The sequence below is a fragment of the Dermacentor silvarum genome, chromosome 5 (genome assembly GCF_013339745.2).
Source record: "Dermacentor silvarum isolate Dsil-2018 chromosome 5, BIME_Dsil_1.4, whole genome shotgun sequence".
Taxonomy (NCBI): domain Eukaryota; kingdom Metazoa; phylum Arthropoda; class Arachnida; order Ixodida; family Ixodidae; genus Dermacentor; species Dermacentor silvarum.
Genome location: NC_051158.1, coordinates 12004187 through 12026431, shown reverse-complemented (window position 1 = coordinate 12026431; position 22245 = coordinate 12004187). Strand labels below are relative to the sequence as shown.

At 46.0% G+C, this 22245-nt stretch overlaps 2 protein-coding genes across 2 annotated transcripts; both read left to right on the top strand.

The window, feature by feature from the left end:
- The first annotated feature begins 555 nt into the window (after positions 1-555).
- On the top strand, positions 556-9178 carry LOC125945424 (uncharacterized). Its single transcript, XM_049667171.1, has 4 exons — positions 556-683; positions 2405-2540; positions 5614-5700; positions 9095-9178. Exons 1-4 carry the CDS (start codon positions 631-633, stop codon positions 9176-9178), a joined length of 360 nt encoding a protein of 119 aa, XP_049523128.1. The 5' UTR covers positions 556-630.
- Positions 7790-22033, top strand: LOC125945423 (uncharacterized). Its single transcript, XM_049667170.1, has 5 exons — positions 7790-7963; positions 9095-9292; positions 17562-17876; positions 21766-21919; positions 22014-22033. Exons 2-5 carry the CDS (start codon positions 9191-9193, stop codon positions 22031-22033), a joined length of 591 nt encoding a protein of 196 aa, XP_049523127.1. The 5' UTR covers positions 7790-7963; positions 9095-9190.
- Positions 22034-22245: the final 212 nt, after the last annotated feature.

Here is a 22245-nt window from a genome sequence, read left to right as displayed (position 1 = left end):
GAACGCGTTTGAGGCATTTCTGGCGCGTATTCTCGAAGCCATAATAAAGCGACTTGCCAGGCAGGCACGTATTCGCGATGCTGCAAAACGCAGTTCCGAACAGAAACAGTCAGTTACATTGGCGTTACCCCGACGCCAAATTACACAATGATAATGATGATGATCTTCTGTACAAATGGCGCATACCCACTGTGGGGGATCGGCCAAGAATAGGGCGGTTTGCAGAAAATGAATTAGAAAAGCTTGGGAAAAAATACGCAAAACTGCGGTAACGTGCGAATAACGAGAAACGGTTCTTGCGCTTTGTCGGCAATAAAATAAAACTGCAAACGTTATTGCTTCCTTTGCATAAAATATATCTACAACAATTGAGGAAAGCTTCGGTGAAGATCGGTAGCAACCAGTGTGTTGGATATATATATATATATATATATGTCTTATGTCTTCCTTTGCAGCCCTGTATTTGACCTATCCCGCTATGCGGCTACGTTAATAATCATCACCATCATCATCATCATCCTGAGTTCGAATTCATCGAAAGCCGTTGGAGACCACATTCTTGTCAGGCAACCTCACCCTCATTTTCTCGTGTTGGTTTATAGACACGGTGCCGGCCACCTTACCATAATCATGTCCAGCTCTGTCTTCTTAGGGTCTCGTTCGCCCTCCATGACATCGCTGAGGTAAGCACCGCTTGCTGTCGCTATGAGTGACTGGCGTCGCGGCCAGATGCGATCGCACCGTGCACTCAAGCTCTACCACTCGACAACGGATGACGTCGTGTTTAGAGAGCTCTGTAGGAACCGTTTCGATCCACTAGTGGGTCACGAACCGGTTTTCACACATCGTCATCTATTTCTTTTCTTGTGCATCCCCCATTTTATTTTTCCTATTTTCTCGACGTCTATTCCATTGTAACTTTCCTCTCCCCCCCATCTTCTTTCTTCACCTGAATCTTTCTCATACAGCCGCGGGGCAGTTCAGGTGTCCTGCTGGTGTTCAGGTTCAGGTGCAATGCATAACGTGCCCTGCAAATTTCATAATTTCATCACGCCACCTGATTAGGTCCTCCATCCTCGACTACGCTTTTGTTCCCTTGGCACCGATGCTGTGATTCCAATATACCATATGTTATCTACCCTACGCATCGCATGGCCTGCCCAACTACGTTAATTTTCTTCCGCGTACTATTGACTAGAATAGTGACCAGACCCCGTTTGCTCTACAAGAACTGCTACTATGCTGCCATTTCTTAAAGTTACGCTTATCATTTTAATGCGAAAGCATTATATGCCCCATTAAGCGGAAATAGTGGCGAGCGCCCGGTGTTATTATCCGATGGTACGAAAACCCACGTAACCAAGTGATGACGTCACGTTCCCGGTGCTGAACCTGCTGCGGCTCGCACTGCGAAATCCCACTGTGAACAGCCACGGTGTTGGACGGACGCCATGGCCCACACCCAAAAAATTGACTTTGCCCAATTCGAAATTGAGTTGACCCACGTTCGAAACCAACCTGGCCCACCCCCAAAATTTACTTTCCCGAATGCGAAAATTGAGTTGACCCACGTTCGAAACCGGCCTGGCTCACTCCCAAAATTGACTTTTCCAAATTCGAAAATTAAGTTGAACCACGTTTGAAACCGGCCTGGCTCACTCCCAAAATTGACTTGGCTCATCCCCAAAATTTAAGTGGCGCATCTTTAAAATTGACTTTGTCCAATTAGAGCACATTATCAAGTGAAAAGTATCGCGCGGCAGAGTCAGAATGTTTTAAGATTCAATGAACGTAAGGAGACTTAAGTGCCTCGGTAACTTTTTCGTTCCGGAGCTCGTTGCGCGCTCCTCAGCTCCTCCTCAAGCTTCTTTCTTAATATCCAAGTTATGTCCGCACATGCAAGTACGAATGCGATGTAATATAGCTACTTATAGACGTTTTGATCGAGGAGAGCGAGGAGTACCTCCTCTATGGAGTGAATTCGGGGGCTCCTACGTGTCAAAACCACGATTTGCTTATGAGGCACGCGGTAGTTGGGGACTCCTGATTCAATTTGAACACCAGGGGACCTTTAGCGCGCCCCCAGAGCACAGAACAAAAGCGTTTTTTTGCACTTCACCCCCATCGAAATGCGGCCGCCAGCGGCCGGGATTTGCTCCCGCAACCTCGCGTTTCACAGGGCAACACCATAGCAGCTAAACCTCCGTGGTGGTTCCTCTCTGGACTGTGGCGCGGAAATTCAAAGGCACGCATGGTAGCATCTGCAATGCTCTTGCGCGGAGGGTTAAGGCTCAATTACCACAGCCCAGGGGACCATTATGGGGACGCCCACGGCGTTCTATATGGGCCCTAAGCTTTGGTCCTCGCCACACACGTACAGACACTTTCTCGCATGGTCGTGCAGCCTACTGGACGACCCGGCGCGCCGGCGGCACGAGGCCAAGGCGTTCAGCCACTGGAAGGAGGTCTTCGCTTCGTTCCTGCTCCTAGCGTCTTTCGTCATGGTCCTGATGTTCATCATAGGATGGAACAAAAACATGGTACGGCGACTTTAGGGCCGAAGCTGTGGGTGTGTGTGTTTGCGTGTGTGCTTCTGTGCTTGTGCTGCAACCCGGAAAATTAAAACAGCAGCTATCATCAAGGAAATAAATTATTTGAATATTTCTCAATAAGGCTGTACAACTTCTGCACTGAATATTTTCGTTTAAATGAACACTTTAGAAGTTGGCTAATCAATTATTGCTGTTACTTACCTAAGATTATGGTCGAAAATATTTTGACTTCTTTGAATGGACAGCCAACAATGCTGAGTTGACTGCACTCTCGTAACTTATGCATGTTTCTTTTTACAGCGAAGCTTTATACCTCTACCAGCCAAGAAAATTTTCGTGTCGGTGTAAGCAAAAAACGTCAGGCTACAAATTGAATACAAACAGCATATCTCCTTTGAAATCAGGCATACAGAATACAGCTCAGCACTCGTTTTCAAAAGAAAAACAGCAAAACAAGCATCAAAACCACATGATGGATGATAAGGCGCGTGTGAACAATGAGAACACCCTCCGACGCGTTCCGGTAAAGATTAGGTTTGCAGCTGCTTCAAAAGGGGTTGACGATATTCAAAATCCTCGTGAAACCAGTGTCTCTGGTTTCACTCTTGTGTGAATTGAAGTGACGTCACAATGGGTAATCGTTGTGGCTGTTGTTTAGAGCGTTCCTTCTCCCGCGTGTGTATCCCAGTAAAGATTACGATTGCATAAGCTACTCTGAGTGGAAAAGTACCCAACAGCATACAAATCACGTAGTGACGTCACCACGGTCTAGCAACTTATTCAGTTCATTCCAGGCTACCATGGGCAGACCACGGAATGTAAGGACGCGAGAAGAACAGCGTGAATATAATGTAGTTGTGAAGTAATAAAGGGTGTCGTTAAGTACATTTCACTTCTCTGGTTTCACTCTTTGTAGAGCCACGTGTGTGAATTCAAGTGACGTCACAATGAGTAATCGTTGTGGGTGTCGTTTACAGCTTCGCTGTCCGCCCACCTTCACAGCGTGGATTGGAGCCACAGTTTTATTTCTTTTTTTATTATTAAAGTTTGGCTCGACTTTGCTAAGTATGCCTGTATCACCTTCGTAAGAAAAAAAAAAACACTTGACAATCAGCTATCACGGCAAGGTTCGTCTTTTCGTTGCCCCATACACTCTGAAAAACGTTTACAGACTTAGTGGCATATGTTTTACCACAGGAATAATCATCATCTGTCTTTCGTGCGTCTCCTTTATTTGACGCTCTGTATACGCTTTGTCGGCGAGACAGCGATCTTGACAGAAGAGTATCGAGCGCATAGTTTTCAAGAATGGAAACGCAAGCGATATATGCAAATGACGACTACTGTTGCGGGACAAAGATACGTCCCAGTGGTGTGATACATTCCTTACAGCATGCTCGTGTGATCGTTTCAAAGCTCTTTGGCAGCGCTACAAAGGTAATGTAAAATAGATAATAGTTAATTATAATGGGTAGTAGGTTATAGGTAATATATAATAAATATGTAATGTAAATTGCATAAGCGGGCTGCAGCAGATAATAAGGAAACCGGGTCATCACTTCCACACTCGGTTATTCTTGTAGCACGGCTTCAAAGCTGCTTTTGACTGCTTTCGTGGCACGACGGGAGCGCTCTCAAATGCCCACCCGAATATGCCATTAGAGTGCAGCTAGCGAATCTTCCTTTGGTCTCTCATTTTGCGTTGACGGCGGTTAGGCCGACTCAATGCGCGGCCATGCTGGGGGCAATTTGAAATCATCGGCGGTAACTTGGTGAGGTGATCGTGATACCTGCGCACGAGCGTGTCATCACACAGCTTTAATGTGGTCTGTAAAGTTGGCCGATCCTGGAGCCAGTGTAGCATAGTGTCACCCACACGCATCACAGCAATAACTGTTATAGACGCAACCAATATAAGCAATATAAGCACCGTGCATCGCAGTTTGCGCGCGATCTATGCGCCATCTACAAGTGAAGCTTTGGGACGGCCAGCGTTTAAGCCAGCAAAACTAGAAAGTCGCTGTATACATTCACCGTGACACTTTAGATCGCTTATCACGAGAGAAGACTGTCCCAGTTGTGAAAATATCAAAGTGCGCATGCTCTGCATATGACTGCACGCGTTCGCGATCGATATGAGAAGCGGGAACAATTGTGAGCTTGATATCGTCAAAGCGCAGTGCATACCTCTCAGACGAGCGACGATAAGGGAGCCGTTGTGGTTCGGAACGGCGTATCATTTTCATCGCCTCTCTAGCGCCCGGTGTCAGCAATACTGGGGCGAAACATGAAATGTCGTAGCGCCATCTGAACAGTGAACGGTGACCATACCTCGCTAGCTGCATAACTCAACTCCACTAGACTACAACACTCGTCCTCCGGGGCCTTGGGCCCAATTTAGTAGTATTTTCATGACCGTGCCACTTGTTTGAAGCGATGTGAAACCTGGATTCATCGGTGTGCTAAAAATTAGTTGGTCGGTATGCTTTTTAAACGGCTACTGGAAGCAATAATCAATACATAAACGAGCAAGTGGAATTAAAGTACATATATATGGTCTACAATCTGCTCATTGTCAAAGGCAATCTATACTGTTCCATTCGGCTGTCGCTATTAGCTAAAGTACATATATGTGGTCTACAATCTGCTAATTGTCAAAGGCGAGCTATAATGTTTCATTTGGCTGTCCCTATTTGCACTTTGTCTCGTTAGTCCCCAACTAACTAGACAACTGGCAAATGGTGACAGGCGAATGAAACAGTATAGCTTGCCTTTGACAATTAGCAGATTGTAGATCATATATACGTATTTTATTCCCACTTGCTCGGTATTGATTGCTGAGATAGCTGATCTTTGACAATCATCCGCCGATTATTTGTGTCCTGTTCTTTTTTATTTTTTTAGAATGTTTATGCTCATCCAACTTTCCCAACTTCGCAAGCTTCTAAAGATGATGTTAGGCACTCTTGGAGGCCTGCAGAGCCTAATTACGAGTCGCCCATATGTACCATGAAGTTTGCATAAATTTGCTAATGTTTTGTGTTGCTTTCTTTTGTTGCAGACATCTGATCCCAAATCGTTCCGGGGTTCTCGTCAAAGGGGTCCCTTCGGTCTTCCCGAGACGGCCCCGCCTCAGGACCAAGAACTGGCGAGTACACTTTTGCATTCAGAAGCGAGTAGAAAACCTTTCCTGGTGTTGACCCTAAATAGGCATTCGCACTGGCAAGCGGGAAGAGGTATTTCCTTTTTTCCCTGTGCAGATTCACAGGCCCGGGCACACTAGCTCGGGCGAGTTATTTCTCATGTGCTTTGTAATATATATCTCTTCCCTACAATCTTGATTTCATTTCCTTAGAAACCCCATAGGGACATGACATGAGGGATGGGCGTAGATATATTCATTATACATCAGTTAGGGACACCTCATCTCATATGCCTATAAGCTCGACTGACTGAGAGGAGTATTCACAAATATGTTCCACTCATGTTGTGGAACGTATGTGAAACAAAATTAGGGGTTAATAATTAAGCGTTATTATTAAGCGTTACGTGAAGCTGTCTAAGTTGTATTTCTTTTCAGACCTCTCCATCCGCATTTTTGTATAGACAGAAAATGCAGAATTGATTAATTGATTGATTCATTCATTCATTCCTTCATTCATTGAGGCCTCTCCGTGTGTATTTTTGTATAAACGGAAAATAAAGAATCGGTTAACTGATTGATTGATTGATTGATTATTGATTGATTGATTGATTGATTGATTGATTGATTGATTGATTGATTGATTGATTGATTGATTGATTGATTGATTGATTGATTGATTGATAACAGCAGCGGCAGGAAGCTGGACCGAAGGAAAAGCGTACGTTCAAGGAAGTGCATGGAACGTATTCTCAACTATAGTCGTTGCCAACCTAGGAATTTAGTACAAGCTCCAGAAATGACACACAGGGCCCTCTGTGCCTCGTTTCTGCGGTCGCTCCCTAACAATAATGCGCCGTGATTTACCTATGCTTGAAAAAGCTTGTGTGTTTGTTTGTTTGCTTTTTGCTTACAAAGAACTAAGCAACATTTTTGTGGTGAGTTAAGCCTCGCCGTCTATTTTATGGTTTTCATTGTTGTAGTGCAAACCAATGAATACTTTTGCAAAAGTTTTTTGCTGAACGCTTTAATTTTCAGCCACAGTGGACCTGTAGGCAGCCCAACCGACACTGAAAATTATATCAGTTAGGTGCAACCTACAGTCTAGCGCCTCGACAAAAAACGTCTATACAACAAAAGGACCTGTATAGCGAATGAATAACTATGTCCCGGTTCTATTGTAAGCTGTGCAGTGCGCGACTTTTACAACGAAGTGACCCATATAACGAATTATTTCTGAGGCCCCAAAACGCTTCTTTACAAAGGCGTTCGACTTTACTCGGCAATCTGACAAAAGCGCAAAAGCTCCGTAGCTGTAGATTTTCCTGTTCAGCCACCTAAAGTCGTCCGCGAATATATACAGCATCTGCGCACTCATCTCGCATTCATCTTCGTGACAAAACCAAAAACATTGTATTGTCACGTAGTAGTGACACGGAAGAAAACAGTAGCAAAACTGTGAATCACAAAACTAACTTCTTTATTGGGCGTACCTGTGCCCACAAAGGCAAGCGACATTCGAAGCACAAAGGATAGCGGCGAACATAGTCGGCGATCTTTGAAATCTGATCAGCGGGTCAAGCGCGTCGACTTTTATACATCACTGGTCGAAGGTTCCAACGTAATTTCTGGGTGCCCGTGTGGTTTCCAAAAACTACTACACGATTCGTGTCGCGCATGCAATCTGATTATACAAGGTTCGCCGAGGACAGGCACAACGGATAGAATCAACGATAACGTTCGCGTAAGTTCCTAATCATGCAGGCGCGTCTTCCACTGGGCGATAAGTTTAAGTTGTTAACAGGTGGAATGCAGTTCCCAGAAAAATGATAAATAAGTACACGCGTCACTGTTATATCTTGTTCTAAACATGTGTCACCTTCTGTCCCAATGAAGGAATGAATTGAATAATGAATGCGCTATGAAATTTTATCGAAGTCGTGACAGTGGTTTAACGAAAAGAAGGGTTTACTCGTGTCTCTTTTGTTTCCGTGACACTAAGCTGAGCGCATTTAGGAGGAAAGGGAGTAAATATTCGATAGTGAAAACGTCGAGTTTATTCTTTCTCACTGACCTGTGCCGCAGACAACGGATGAAGTTGTCCAGAGGCCGCTCCCTCGGAGAGCCACGGAGGCGCCGCAAGACGAGGTGCCGCGTAGATCAAGGCCTCATGTCGGTATGATGACGCCGGCGGTCGACGCTGTGACGACTGAGCCCGAACCGGCGACTTCGGCTGAACAGGCGGAACAGCAGCCGCAGGAGCAAGGAGGTGATCATAAGAGAGAGAGAGAGAGGAGAGAGAGAGAGAGAGAGAGAGAGACAGACAGACAGACAGACAGACAGACAGACAGACAGACAGACAGACAGACAGACAGACAGACAGACAGACAAGACAGACAGACAGACAGACCAGACAGACAGACAGACAGACAGACACAGACAGACAGACAGACAGACAGACAGACAGACAGACAGACAGACAGACAGACAGACACAGCAGACAGACAGACAGACAGACAGACAGACAGACAGACAGACAGACAGACAGACAGACAGACAGACAGACAGACAGACAGACAGACAGACAGACAGACAGACAGACAGACAGACAGACAGACAGACAGCGACAGACAGACAGACAGACAGACAGACAGACAGACAGACAGACAGACAGACAGACAGACAGACAGACAGACAGACAGACAGACAGACAGACAGACAGACAGAACAGACAGACAGACAGACAGACAGACAGACAGACAGACAGACAGACAGACAGACAGACAGACAGACAGACAGACAGACAGACAGACAGACAGACAGACAGACAGACAGACAGACAGACAGACAGACAGACAGACAGACAGACAGACAGACAGACAGACAGACAGACAGACAGACAGACAGACAGACAGACAGACAGACAGACAGACAGACAGACAGACAGACAGACAGACAGACAGACAGACAGACAGACAGACAGACAGACAGACAGACAGACAGACAGACAGACAGACAGACAGACAGACAGACAGACAGACAGACAGACAGACAGACAGACAGACAGACAGACAAGACAGACAGACAGACAGACAGACAAGACAGACAGACAAGACAGACAGACAAGACAGACAGACAGACAGACAGACAGACAGACAGACAGACAAGACAGACAGACAGACAGACAGACAGACAGACAGACAGACAGACAGACAGACAGACAGACAGACAGACAGACAGACAGATAGACAGACAGACAGAGATGGGCAGACAGACCTCACACCTTTGTGTCGGAGCGGGAAGAGGTAAGAGGGAGCAACAGGTGTCGTTTTGCCGCAAAAAGAAATTTATGCGTAATCCAAATGAATACCTCATCAAGCCTACTCACTACCTGTTCCAGGCGATGGAAGTTACGCCGCGCCGCATGTGGCGGCCACACAAGGCGGTGAAGCCAAGTGCAACACTTCACTGTGCCGCCACATGAAGGACTGGTTCGATGCCACGGTTGGCAGCCAGGCGGACGCATGCAAAGGAGCGGAACACGTTCGTATGCCACGCGTCGGTTGCATTCCCCAGCTTTGACTCCAGCCCATCCAAGGTTTGTGACACTCGCTGTGCTGTACAAGTCAGGGTTCTTTCTGTGTTGGATCATGGGCCACTCTTAAATGTTAAATTGAGTGCTTGCAGCAAATTTTGCTGGAACAACTGCTGGTGCAATATTCAACTGTGCTTTCGAGAGCTCTCGTACACCATCGATTAGATTAGACAGTATATATTGCCATGTAGTAGTAGTGACGGTGAAGAAAACAGTCGCAAAACTGTGAATGACGAAACGGACTTTATTGGGCGAACCTGTGCTCACAAAAGCAAGTTGTACTCCAAGGGCCGTATTCTGAAACGTTCGCCTAGGCGAAATTTCTTTTTTCGCTTTCAGGCGTGCGCTAATTGGCTGTTTTGGCAAAATTGTATGAGCTGATTGGGTGGTTGAGCCCGACGTCATTCAATTTTGCTCAACCAGCCAATCAGCGCGCACGCCTGAAAGCGAAAAATAAAATTTCGCGCCCAGGCGAACGTTTCAGAATACGGCCCCAAGGTAAACGATAGCGGCGAAAACAGTCGGCGATCGTCGAAAATCTGATCAGCGGCGAAACGCGTCGGCTTTTATACATGAGTCATCGAATGTTCCTGGTGCCCGCGTGTCTTACAGAAAGTTCTAGACAATTCGCGTCGGTCATGCAATCAGATAACATAAGCGTCGGTGAAAACACACAACGGAAAGCAGCATCGATAACGTTCGAGAAACTTCCGATACATGTGGGCGCGTCCTGCGCCGAGCGATAACTGTTAACATTTGTGTGCCGGTGAAGCGCGGTCACCGGTGAAAGATAAACATGTACGCTTGACAATATTCTCGTTCTAGCGAGATCGCGTTATTCGATATTTACGACGTCCAGACGGCAGTTGAATGCCTTTAGGGCTCTGTTATACTCCGACGTAACGTCAACGCGCGCGCACGCTGGGCGCAGCGACGCTACGCTAGCAAAACGCGAGCGCTCTATAGTCTGACGCGTGGCGCGACCGACGCAACCAGCGTCCGTCGGCGCGGCCCGGCGGCAGCCGGCGCGAAATGCAGCATGCTGCATTTCGCGCTGACGACGTTACCCAGACTGCACCGCGTCCGTGTTTCTTTCCACGCGGCGCTCACTTTCCGCGCTCTGCTCTGCTCTGCTGAGCATGCGCTGCTTTGGCTCCGGCCGCTGCGTCGGGCCGCGTCGCGTTGGACTATAGGGCAGGCGGATTTGCTCCTGGCGTGTCTTCGCCGACGTGACGCGACGAAACGAACCCCGGCGCGCGCGCGCGCGTTGTGAACGCCGGAGTATAACAGAGCCCTTAGAGTCAGCGCTTAGTACGAAGTACGAAAACCGCGCAAGTTAGCTGCTTGTAGTGCACACAGTGGCACTTCGTATTTCTTCGAGTAAACTTGGGCAATCAAAGAGTTCTAAGGCCACTCTACCACGTGGCAGCAGTGCTTTGGCTCCATTATACGATCATAAACGACAGCTGCTGGCAGGCGTCATCATAATCTCGCTGTGTTAACGTGTGCCTCTTGTTGAACGCAAATATCCTGCAATGGTCTACGTTTTACGGGACCCAGAACTGGTGAAGCGCCCTTCCAGCGTGGCTATGGGTATACATTGGGGCCTCCCTATTTTGAAAAAAAATTGCGTCTATAACGAAGTCGCTTACCCGATTCGTTATAGCGAGGGTTTTCTGTAATTCACTGAAATGGAACAACTCCCTACCTACCACAATGGATAGAGAAAAACACCATATATATATATATATATATATATATATATATATATATATATATATATATATATATATATATAGGAAAGTCAGAAGCACAACTTCGCGGTTATCTTAGGTTTAATATTTTCCCAACAGTTTCGGTCGGTGGACCGACCTTTTTCAAGGGATACAGGAAAATCTTGCAACAGTCTTTTTATATCTTCAGGCAGAGAAAGAAGGCGCCAAAAAAAGGTGAGAAAGGAGAGATAGAGAGATATACGACAAAGTTGAACATGCAAAAAAAAAAAAAAAAGAATGGAGAGTTAAAGGAAAGACCCCAAGACCTGGTCGTGCCAGACAAAGCAGAGGGCAAGGTCGCTGTTAAGCGTGTTTCACATGCACAATTGACGGACACGCCTGTCATGTTTAGTTGAACATGCAAAAAAAAAAAAAAAAAAAGGAGGGAGGGAGAGTTAAAGGTAAGACACCAAGACCTGGTCCTGCCTGACAAAGCAAAGGGCAAGGTCGCTGTTAAGCGTGTTTCACATGCACAATTGATGGACACGCCTGTCATGTTAAAAAAAAAAAGGAGAGAGAGAGAGAGAGTTAAAGGAAAGACACCAAGACCTGGTCGTGCCAGACGAAGCTTAGGGCAAGGTCGCTGGTAAGCGTCTTACACATGCACAATTGGCGGACACGCCTGTCATGTTAAGTTGAGCATGTTAAGTTGAGCATTTGTCAGGCAGGACCAGGTCTTGGTGTCTTACCTTTAACTCTCCCTCCCTCCTTTTTTTTTTTTTTTTGCATGTTCAACTAAACATGACAGGCGTGTCCGTCAATTGTGCATGTGAAACACGCTTAACAGCGACCTTGCCCTCTGCTTTGTCTGGCACGACCAGGTCTTGGGGTCTTTCCTTTAACTCTCCATTCTTTTTTTTTTTTTTTTGCATGTTCAACTTTGTCGTATATCTCTCTATCTCTCCTTTCTCACCTTTTTTTGGCGCCTTCTTTCTCTGCCTGAAGATATAAAAAGACTGTTGCAAGATTTTCCTGTATCCCTTGAAAAAGGTCGGTCCACCGACCGAAACTGTTGAGAAAATATTAAACCTAAGATAACCGCGAAGTTGTGCTTCTGACTTTCCTAAATACGCTTGGCCCATTGAAAAATCCAGTTACTTCTACAGCAATGGCTGCCAACTACTCCACTTCCAAGCGGTTATCTCTTCGCTTTCCTCGCATTCCGATAAGTTGTGCCATAATCGGAGACTCGACCATCAAGTACGTCCACGAGAACTTCAAACCCGTCGAACCCGGAACACCAGGTTTCGTGTGCTACAGCGGCGCAAGGTTCCGCGATGTTCCAGGTCTCCTTCAGCATGTGGCACCAACAGTGCCGAAACTGGTGCTCCATGTGGGAACCATAGACATTGCGGATAATGGTGCGACGCAAGCCCTGGAGGAGCTGACACAACTCGTGAAGAATATTCGCCAACAACGACCACAAGCAGAGATCTGCCTGAGCCTGCCACTGCCTCGAGCCCTCAACCGCCGCCGCCACGGAGCGAACAAGCGGTTCGTCCACTGGTTCAACAGAGAAGCGTCCCGATATGTGAACCAGGTGCGCCGCCTCTGCCACCGAAGAGAGCTGGGACGCGGGGTCTTCTATCTAGACCACGTCTTCCAAGAGATGCCGCCTTGGAGGGTCCTGGCCGCAGACGGTCTCCATCCCAGCTTTGAAGGCGTGGCGATGCTGGCGCTTCATTACAGACGCCTGCTGACCACCAAGACAAGCCGCTGGCATCCACGCCAGCAGACTCTACCGCCAGCCGGCATGGCGACCACCGCGAGTTCCGGCACTCCACAGCGTGCCACAAATGTCGACTCGTCGCGCACACCACCACCCCAGGCCCAGAAGTCCACCACCCCTCCAGGACCGCCTAAGATGGCCTACAACCTGCGAAGCTTTGCGGACGTCACTCGGCGACCGACGCAGCCACGGCAGAACTGACAATTTCAGGGTTCAGGTACGGTCCGCTCCCCTAAACCACGGTCACGTGCATTTCAGCAAATCAGGAAAACGATTGAGAAACGCGTCAAGTACAATCTTCACAGCACGACGCTTAAGTCATATGCAGCTTCTAATTTGGTACCAAAAGGCTTGTGTCTAAAGCTAAATCCGGCAATGACAACACTAGATCGGCATGAGCGGGCACAGTGGGACAAAACACTCCATGAAGCGTCGCTTAATCTCATGAAAATAATTATTGACGACAGTGAACGCAAATCTCACGAACTTGAACAAGCTGAACACTCACTGAAATGCAAATCAGATCTCAGCGAAATAGAGGGAAACGACCTAGTTGAGTATGAAAATAGGAAAATAGGGGAGACAAAAGAGCGTAAGCGTCGGAAGTTAGAGCGGGATGGCATACCTCAGACGATTTCCATCAGCGCGAACGTCCCTGCGACCACCACAAGTAATAACAGCGTAGAAACAACGGTAGTTAACCTTTCATCTGCCCGGTTAACGGCCTCCGAAATTAGTCTTCTTGCTAAAGGCCTTACATTCTGTCCGGCAAGCGGTAAATTTAATGAGTTTCAGTTTTATCAGGATTTGGATAATTTTGCCAGAAATCTTCGCTTGCGGGAATATTTTCATGATAAACCCAGCCGAACAGCATTCCCCGGAGCATCAGGAACAAATTGGTCACCACCAGATCAGAGGGACAGATATTTGGAAATGTATATATCCGCCGTCCAAAAAGATATCATGAGAGCATGCTCAAAAGTGAAACCCTTTCGACAAAACTTGTCGTACGAAGAGCGCAAATCGTTGGACTCACTGAGCCGTCGATCAGATGTTGTAATTAAACCTGCGGATAAGGGTGGCGCAATAGTAATATTGGATAAGGTCGACTACCTGAAAGAAGGATATCGACAATTAGAAAATAAGGAATTCTATACGGAACTCACAGAGGACCCCACTAAATTGTTCGAATCAGAAATATGCCGCGAATTAAATTCACTGCACAAGGAGGGGAAAATATCTAAAGATATGCTTAAAGCAATGCTGCCGATTCAGCCAGCCCCTGGTCGTTTTTATTTGCTACCCAAAATCCACAAAACTAACCACCCCGGTCGCCCTATTGTCTCAAGCAACGGCACGGTAACAGAAAGAATTTCAAGTGCCTTAGACTTCATAATTAAGGACATAGTCCCGACCATTCCATCTTACATTCAGGACACCAACCAATTTCTTCGCACAATAACTGGACTAGAGATCCCCGAAGAAAGCTTCCTGGTGACAATGGATGTAATATCCCTATACACAAACATACCACAAGCAGAGGGCATTGGCGCGACAGTCAACGCTTACATGAACGCAAACACGCCTGTAAGTCTAGACGAGGACACGCTGTCAACGCTACTGCGGTTAGTACTAGGATACAATAACTTTGAATTTGACGAGAAACACTTCCTCCAGATAAGCGGAACGGCAATGGGCACGAAGATGGCTCCTAATTATGCGAATATTTTTATGGCATCACTTGAAGAACCTTTTCTTGCGGCCAGACCTTTGAAGCCGCTCATCTACAAAAGGTTCTTAGACGACATATTCTTTATTTGGCACCACGACGAAGAAAGTCTCCTTAAATTTGTAGCAGATTTTAATTCAGTTCATCCGTCAATCGCTTTCACTTACAGCTATTCTAAATCAGCTGTAAACTTTCTTGATGTCACGGTACAAATTAAAGATAATCGCATATTCACAACCTTATATAAAAAGCCAACAGACCGCCACCAATATCTTCATTTCAAAAGTAGCCATCCACAACATTGCAAGAAAGCCATCCCGTATTCACAGGCCCACCGATACCGCCGCATCTGCTCTGACGAGAAAGACTTCCAATGTCATGCAAAGGAACTCAGAACGGCCCTGGTGGCGAAGCACTACCCGGAACGTATTGTTGATGATGCTATAAGCCGAGCACAAGCCTTAGACAGAAATGAAATTTTGACTGGCTCAAAGCCCCGCCATCCGAAAAACCAAACCAACCTTATCCTCACCTACTCATCTACATTACCGCACGTGAACAACATCCTAGCCAAACACTTTAATATCATTCAGCAGAGCACACGTTTGTCTTCAATTTTCACAGAGCCACCCCGAGTTGTCTATCGCCGGGGAAGAAATCTAAGAGATATCCTCGTCAGAGCTAGGACAACCACGGTTCAAAACATAGAATCAGGCTGCAGACCTTGTGGTAAACCCCGCTGCAAGGTCTGTAAGCACATGACTTCAACCTGTCTTGCTAAGGCTACTTCCTCTGATTTCGCATTCAAAATTAAGGAACCTCTAAATTGTGACAGCAGCAATGTGATCTACATGCTCCATTGTGAAGTCTGCGACCAACAGTATATAGGCCAGACTGGAACCGCGTTCAGACTCCGTCTAAACAACCACAGAGCTCACACCCGCGCACTACCACATCTCCCATTCTCAAAGCATATCAGTCTGCCTGAGCATTCATTTGATAAAATACGTGTCACTCTTCTCCAGTCAGGCTTCCGCTCTTCTCGTGAACGGGAACAAAGAGAGTCATATTTTATCCACAAATTTAGAACAATCACGCACGGCATAAATGAACACATGGGAAACCACTCGTTTCTTTGTCCATAAGTTAAATTAGCTAAAATCAGAACTTAATCCCCGCATGGGCAAGCCGAACACGTGTGTGATGTCGAAAGAATGCCCACTACCGCAGTGGGGGAGCGGACCGAACCACCCACATTATTGTGCCTTGCTTTTTAATTTCATGCTTATTTTGCCACGCTGTTACTATTATATTTGCAGGTTATTTCTTCTTGTTTCGTGTTTCTCGTGTTTTGCCCTTGCTTTTCAATTTCAACTTCATGCTGATTTCGCCAGGCTGTTACTGTCATATTTGCAGGCTGCTTCTTCGTATTTCGTGTTTTTCGTGTTTTGCCCTTGCTTTTCAATTTCATGCTGATTTCGCCACGCTGTTACTACATTTGCAGGTTATTTCTTCTTCTTTCGTGTTTCTCGTCTTTCGCCCTTTACTTTGTCTGGCACGACCAGGTCTTGGTGTCTTTCCTTTAACTCTCTTTCCTTTAACTCTCCCTCTTTTTTTTTCTTTCTTTCTGTTTTTTTTTTTTTTCATGCTCAACTTAACATGACAGGCGTGTCCGCCAATTGTGCATGTGTAAGACGCTTACCAGCGACCTTGCCCTAAGCTTCGTCTGGCACGACCAGGTCTTGGTGTCTTTCCTTTAACTCTCTCTCTCTCTCTCCTTTTTTTTTTTTTTAACATGACAGGCGTGTCCATCAATTGTGCATGTGAAACACGCTTAACAGCGACCTTGCCCTTTGCTTTGTCAGGCAGGACCAGGTCGTGGTGTCTTACCTTTAACTCTCCCTCCCTCCTTTTTTTTTTTTTTTTTGCATGTTCAACTAAACATGACAGGCGTGTCCGTCAATTGTGCATGTGAAACACGCTTAACAGCGACCTTGCCCTCTGCTTTGTCTGGCACGACCAGGTCTTGGGGTCTTTCCTTTAACTCTCCATTCTTTTTTTTTTTTTTTTGCATGTTCAACTTTGTCGTATATCTCTCTATCTCTCCTTTCTCACCTTTTTTTGGCGCCTTCTTTCTCTGCCTGAAGATATAAAAAGACTGTTGCAAGATTTTCCTGTATCCCTTGAAAAAGGTCGGTCCACCGACCGAAACTGTTGGGAAAATATTAAACCTAAGATAACCGCGAAGTTGTGCTTCTGACTTTCCTAAATACGCTTGGCCCATTGAAAAATCCAGTTACTATATATATATATATATATATATATATATATATATATATATATATATATAACAAATGAGAATACGTGTACGGCGATCTGGAAGCAAACAAATCAAAACGACATCAAAAAAACCAGCAAGGCATAGGTTTCGTAATCGGCCTTCAAGGTACACAATCGCAATCTCGTGCTTCAGCACGTAGTCTGTTTTTTTTTTTTTTTTTTTCTTGCTTTTGACAACTCATTGGTGTCATACGTCGTTGAAGTCTCGTCTCGGCTTCGTATGTATATCACTCGATTACTGACAAACGCAAACGTGATCAGAGAAATCCTTCCGGTAATTGCCATAAATATGTAAAGTTATTTTAAACGAACACTCTCCTAATCTATTTGTTCAGCACACATGTCTTGGCCTCTCTTGCGTCATTTATGTATTGTCAAATTATCAGCAGCGTTTTATGCATATGACAATATATTTAGCGCCCGTTGTTCAATGATTTGGAATCAGATTTGTCGCAATCAAACATTAGACCTTACAAGACCATAGAGGCATGTATCTATAGCGGATGACGCGCGTTAAAAAATGAAAGCTTCTTGTGGGGCGAGGCCTTTATGAATGGCGTTGACATAACAGCCGATGACGATGACGATGATGAAGGTGATGGATCCAGAGGAGCATACATCTATGACCCATCTTCAAGTGATATCTACAGACTGCGAAATCTATTTTAGTGAAAGTGAGCTGGTAAACCCTATTCGCAGCCTCTGGCGAACATCGAGCGAAACGGGACAGATGGCACAACCTTTGGAGAGAAGCACAGAAGCAGTGAAACAGACGGCCTGGAACTCATGAAGTCATGTCTCGAATACGCCTGGAACCCGGCAGACGGCGTGCACGACGTCCTGTCTTTCTTGCAACACTTCAACCTGGACCTGCGCCGCATGTCCGAGGATCCCTTAGAGGATCCACTTCAGCGCATGATGCAGCTTTCCTTCGACTACGGCGTCGACGCACCTGTTTCCTTCTCACGGAAGTACGACGTCACTGCAGGAGCACCTGCTCCTTTCACAGTAGAAGTAAGCATTTGTTTCTTGCAGCTCGGAGTATTCGCCACAATGCTGTTACTGTTAAAGAAATCGCCAGATTTAAGTTAAACTTTGGATCCCATACGTCGATAATTTCGAAGAAACGTTTTGTTCCCAGGGCACTCCGTCACTCTGTCTAGACTCTTTTCCGCTAATTTGGCGGAAAAGAGCCTATTGTATATCTGATATCAATTTTCCTCATAGCCAAGCACCATGGCCAAAGCTGTAATTAAAAAATGTCGCAGTTTCGCCCGAAAGGCGAAGCATCAATTGCGATAGCAAATTGGTAGAGAGCTATTCGGAGTAGGGATAGTAGAGTAGTTTTATCGGCCGCATAAACTTGGACACATTCGCTTTCTAACTGAATTGACAAGCGTGGTGTCATCGCGCACAAGCAAACATGAATAGATCACACTGAATGACCGCAGACAACGACTGTCAAAACGCTGGCGCGGCCGCTGCAGCGGGCGAAGAATCGTTCGGTCTATCGCTTTAACGGAAACTGAGCGGCGAATGGACAGCGGATAAAGGTCAGAGCCGTGTGGAGACACGGCTGGGCTCGACTGGCGCGCGCGCTCGCTCGAAGAAGCGAGTGCGCGCGCCAGTCGAGCCCGGCCGTGGTGGAGATAGATAGAGACGGTGCGGGCGACGGCACCACAGCCAGTGCAAGCGTTTTTGTTGGCAGAGTAGAAGCTGCTCCCCCCCGTCCCTCCCGCGCTGCCTCCCCGCTTTTTCTTTTTTTTTTTTTTTTTTTTTTTTTTTTTTTTTTTTTTGCTTTCGCGTGGGAGATTGCGGTGCCAGTTCTCCTTGCGTTGGGTTGCAAGATAAGCATTTGGTGCCGTAGCACAGCGTCGCCCCGCCTCCCTCCCCCCCATACCCCCACGGCTTTTTGGGCGACAATCGCCTTTGCTTTCCGCCGTGCGTTGGCTCTCCGTGATAGCGCGCGTCCCCCGCGCGCTTTTACTCGTACGGCGCGCGGCGACGATTTTATCGCCCTTGGAATCTATACGGAACCTGACGGCGGCGGCGACGACGACGGCGACGCCGACGGCAGAAATCAAGTTGAAGTGTCCATACAATTGCTATCGCAATAAAAGTTAATTACCAAATCTAAGGTAATAAGCGAACGGACTGCGGCGAGTACTCGACTACCTAGTGGCCACTGTGCTGAAAAAACGAATAGCGAAGAAAACTTCGTAACACTGGTTCAGTCCTGACTCTGTAATATTCTCCTATCAAAAGCGATCACCCGGTGTATGACACAATACACAATGTATCTTCAACGTTCTCAAAAAAATGTCCAAGCTTCTTTTGTATATGCAACCTTTTACAAAAATAAAATTTTCACGTTATTTGTTAATTTCAGTGTCGTCAAAAATAGTTTGACAAAGTGTGTTCTACTCGTAAATAGTTATTGAGAAAAAAAAGGTTATTTGGAATGCAATTTTTTTTTTTCAGAAACGGGTTCCAAAGCACGTTCGTGTATTTTATGTTTGAGACATCTTGGGTATATTTTATATTGGTAATAAGATCAATGAACAATGCGATTTGTAGTGCCAGGTAATGTCCTCCTCTTGTGATGACCCATTTCAAGAGGCATTATTGCTATTCTTACGACAAACTGCTTTGTTACCACTTTCTGGTCCAATTATTATTGCAGGAATCATAATGCTTCGCAAGAAATATCCTACATGGAAAGAAAAAGAACCACCAAGATTAATCTCAGAAATATTAGTCTCAGCAACTCTGATTAGATAATTTGCTGACTCTCTCTGTCGCAGATGTACAAATTATATATCTCACATTTCTCGAGATTGAATGCGTCGCATACGCCGATATGACGCCTCGATGCCTATCTTCGGTGCGCGCTGCCTAATATACCACCGGCCTAATCTGGAGTAAAAATTATTTTTAAATAATTTGTGGCCACCCTTCACACCTTTATAAATGTGGGTTAAGGGGTCTGGAGAAACATCCGCTGCCTGCAACGGACCATATCACCCTGAACCCTGAAGTGAAAGAATAGACCGATCCCACCAGCCAGTTTAACGACGCCACCGCTGCCGCGGTGCATGCTGGTACTTGTAGTCATCCGGCCGCTCCAGCCGCCCGGAGTGCCTGTGCGTTCTGTATCCGAACGATTTTTGGCAATTTTTATGGTTCGTGTAGAGCCATCGTGCGATGGGAGGATTGACCTGCTGCGTTCCTGGCTGGTACAACAACCACACAAGGGACAAAGGCTTCGGATTCTATGTGTTTCCTAAAGAGCGAAGGCTTCGAGAAACGTGGATCCAACGGATTAATAGGTGGTACTGGTAATACACAGCGTGAGAATACGGGGACGAATAGGGGCCGCATTTCGATCGGGGCAAAATGCGAAAACACCCGTGTACTCAAATTTCCCGGAATTTATAGATTATTTGTCGATTATCGATTAGCTATTGATTGGCTATCGCAAGGTATTGGCCAAGTATTTGGGCTAGGCCAAGAACTACCAAGTCATCCCCAGCATTTCGCGGAATTTATTGATTATTGATCGATTACCTATTGATTGGCTATCGCAAGTTATTGGCCACGTATTTGGGCTAGGCTAAGCACTACCAAGTCATGCCCAGCATTTTCCGGAATTTCTTGATTATTGATCAATTATCGATTAGCTATTGATTGGCTATCGTAAGATATTGGCCACGTATTTGGGCTAGGCTAAGCACTACCAAGTCATGTCCAGCATTTTCCGAAATTTATTGATTATTGATCGATTAGCTATTGAGTGGCTATCGCAAGGTATTGGCTACGTATTTGGGCTAGGCGAAGCACTACCAAGTCATCCCCAGAATTTTCCGGAATTTATTGATTATTGATCAATTATTGATTAGCTATTGATTGGCTATCGATGACTTGGTGATGATTGGCTATCGGCGTTTTTATGTTAAAAACGCCGCCTAGCTTACTTAATTAAGAACTTCTAAACTTCTAGATATCGCTGTTACCGAAGTCTGCAAGTCGTGCGCGAAACCCATGTAGGTAAGTAGGGAACGAAATTTTTGGCGCCACATTTCAAACCTGTCTCCAACAGGTATACAAATCCTATTATGTCCGTCGCTAAGCAAACATAACGTTGCAGTCACCGAGATGCACGTGCGCAAAAATAGTAACGCAAAACGACCGCGTACATCAGCATGTACTATATACAAAGCTCGAAAAAATACGATACTCAACGCGTTATAAGCGGGTAACAACCGAAAGGAAAGAGGAACAGGCACTTTTCAACGTTCGCCTCGCATGCTGCAATGAACAGCCGATGTAATTTCTTTAAATACATGACGAATGTTTCTCGGTGGTGGAGTCGCAGATATGTCTGGGAAGCTCGTGCGCAGTACTCAACGAGCGCGGACTGCGGTGGTGTGGTTGACTAGTTGACTACAACCAAGATGGTGTCAGTGCTACTTCCGGAAAACCGGCGCATGCGCAGATCGGTCGGTGGGATCGGTCTATTCGCCAAGCTAACGGCAACACCTCGATTTGCTTGCTGGCTACAAAAAAAAAAAAAAAAAAAAAAAAAAAAAAACACTCGATGTGCTGCTGAAAACCCCACTTGGATCTTGGTCTCTTGATTCTTGCCTTTCTTTTATCATACGGAAACACAAAATATCGATTTTTCCCTTCAGTAACAAAAATGACAGAAACGGTCAAGCTGTGCAAAATAAAAAATAATAAAGAAAAACAGGTAGTACAGTCAAACCTGATATAATGAACCTTGATTTAACGAAATTCGCGATACATGCCGAAGATTTTCGCTGCAAGTACAACTTCGTTATATCGAGGTTCGAGTGCACTGTCGGTGTGCTGCGCGCAAATAACGTCGCTTCGTTCGGACCAGATCACTCTGAACCCTGAAGTGAAAGAATTCGCCAATGCCCTGCACTCGCTGGAAGAGGACGACGTTGACGACTTCTACCAGTTCCTCCTCGCCCACTACGCTCTCGTGGACGACGCGAACTTGGCGGAGCAGCTTATGGATGCGGACCAAAAAAGTGAGTTTGTACGTGGCCTCCGTGATTCATCGCACGCCACCCAATCTCGGAGGCCATATTTGTCCAACGCGTTCGCACTTTTCAGCGCCTTCAGGTGGCGCAGCGGATGTTTAACATGGTCTAGCACAGTTTAGCACAGAGAAATCGGGAATTCTGATCTTTCATGAATATACGAGTAATTACATGGTATCAATCCAACAGCAGGTCACACCCGTCACCAAGTAATATAAATACCGGGGCGTACTGAAGTAGCACGTCAGGCGAATAGCCCGGCTAACATCTACATCATCTCATTGAAGCATGTTTCTCTCTCTCTCTTTCTCTCT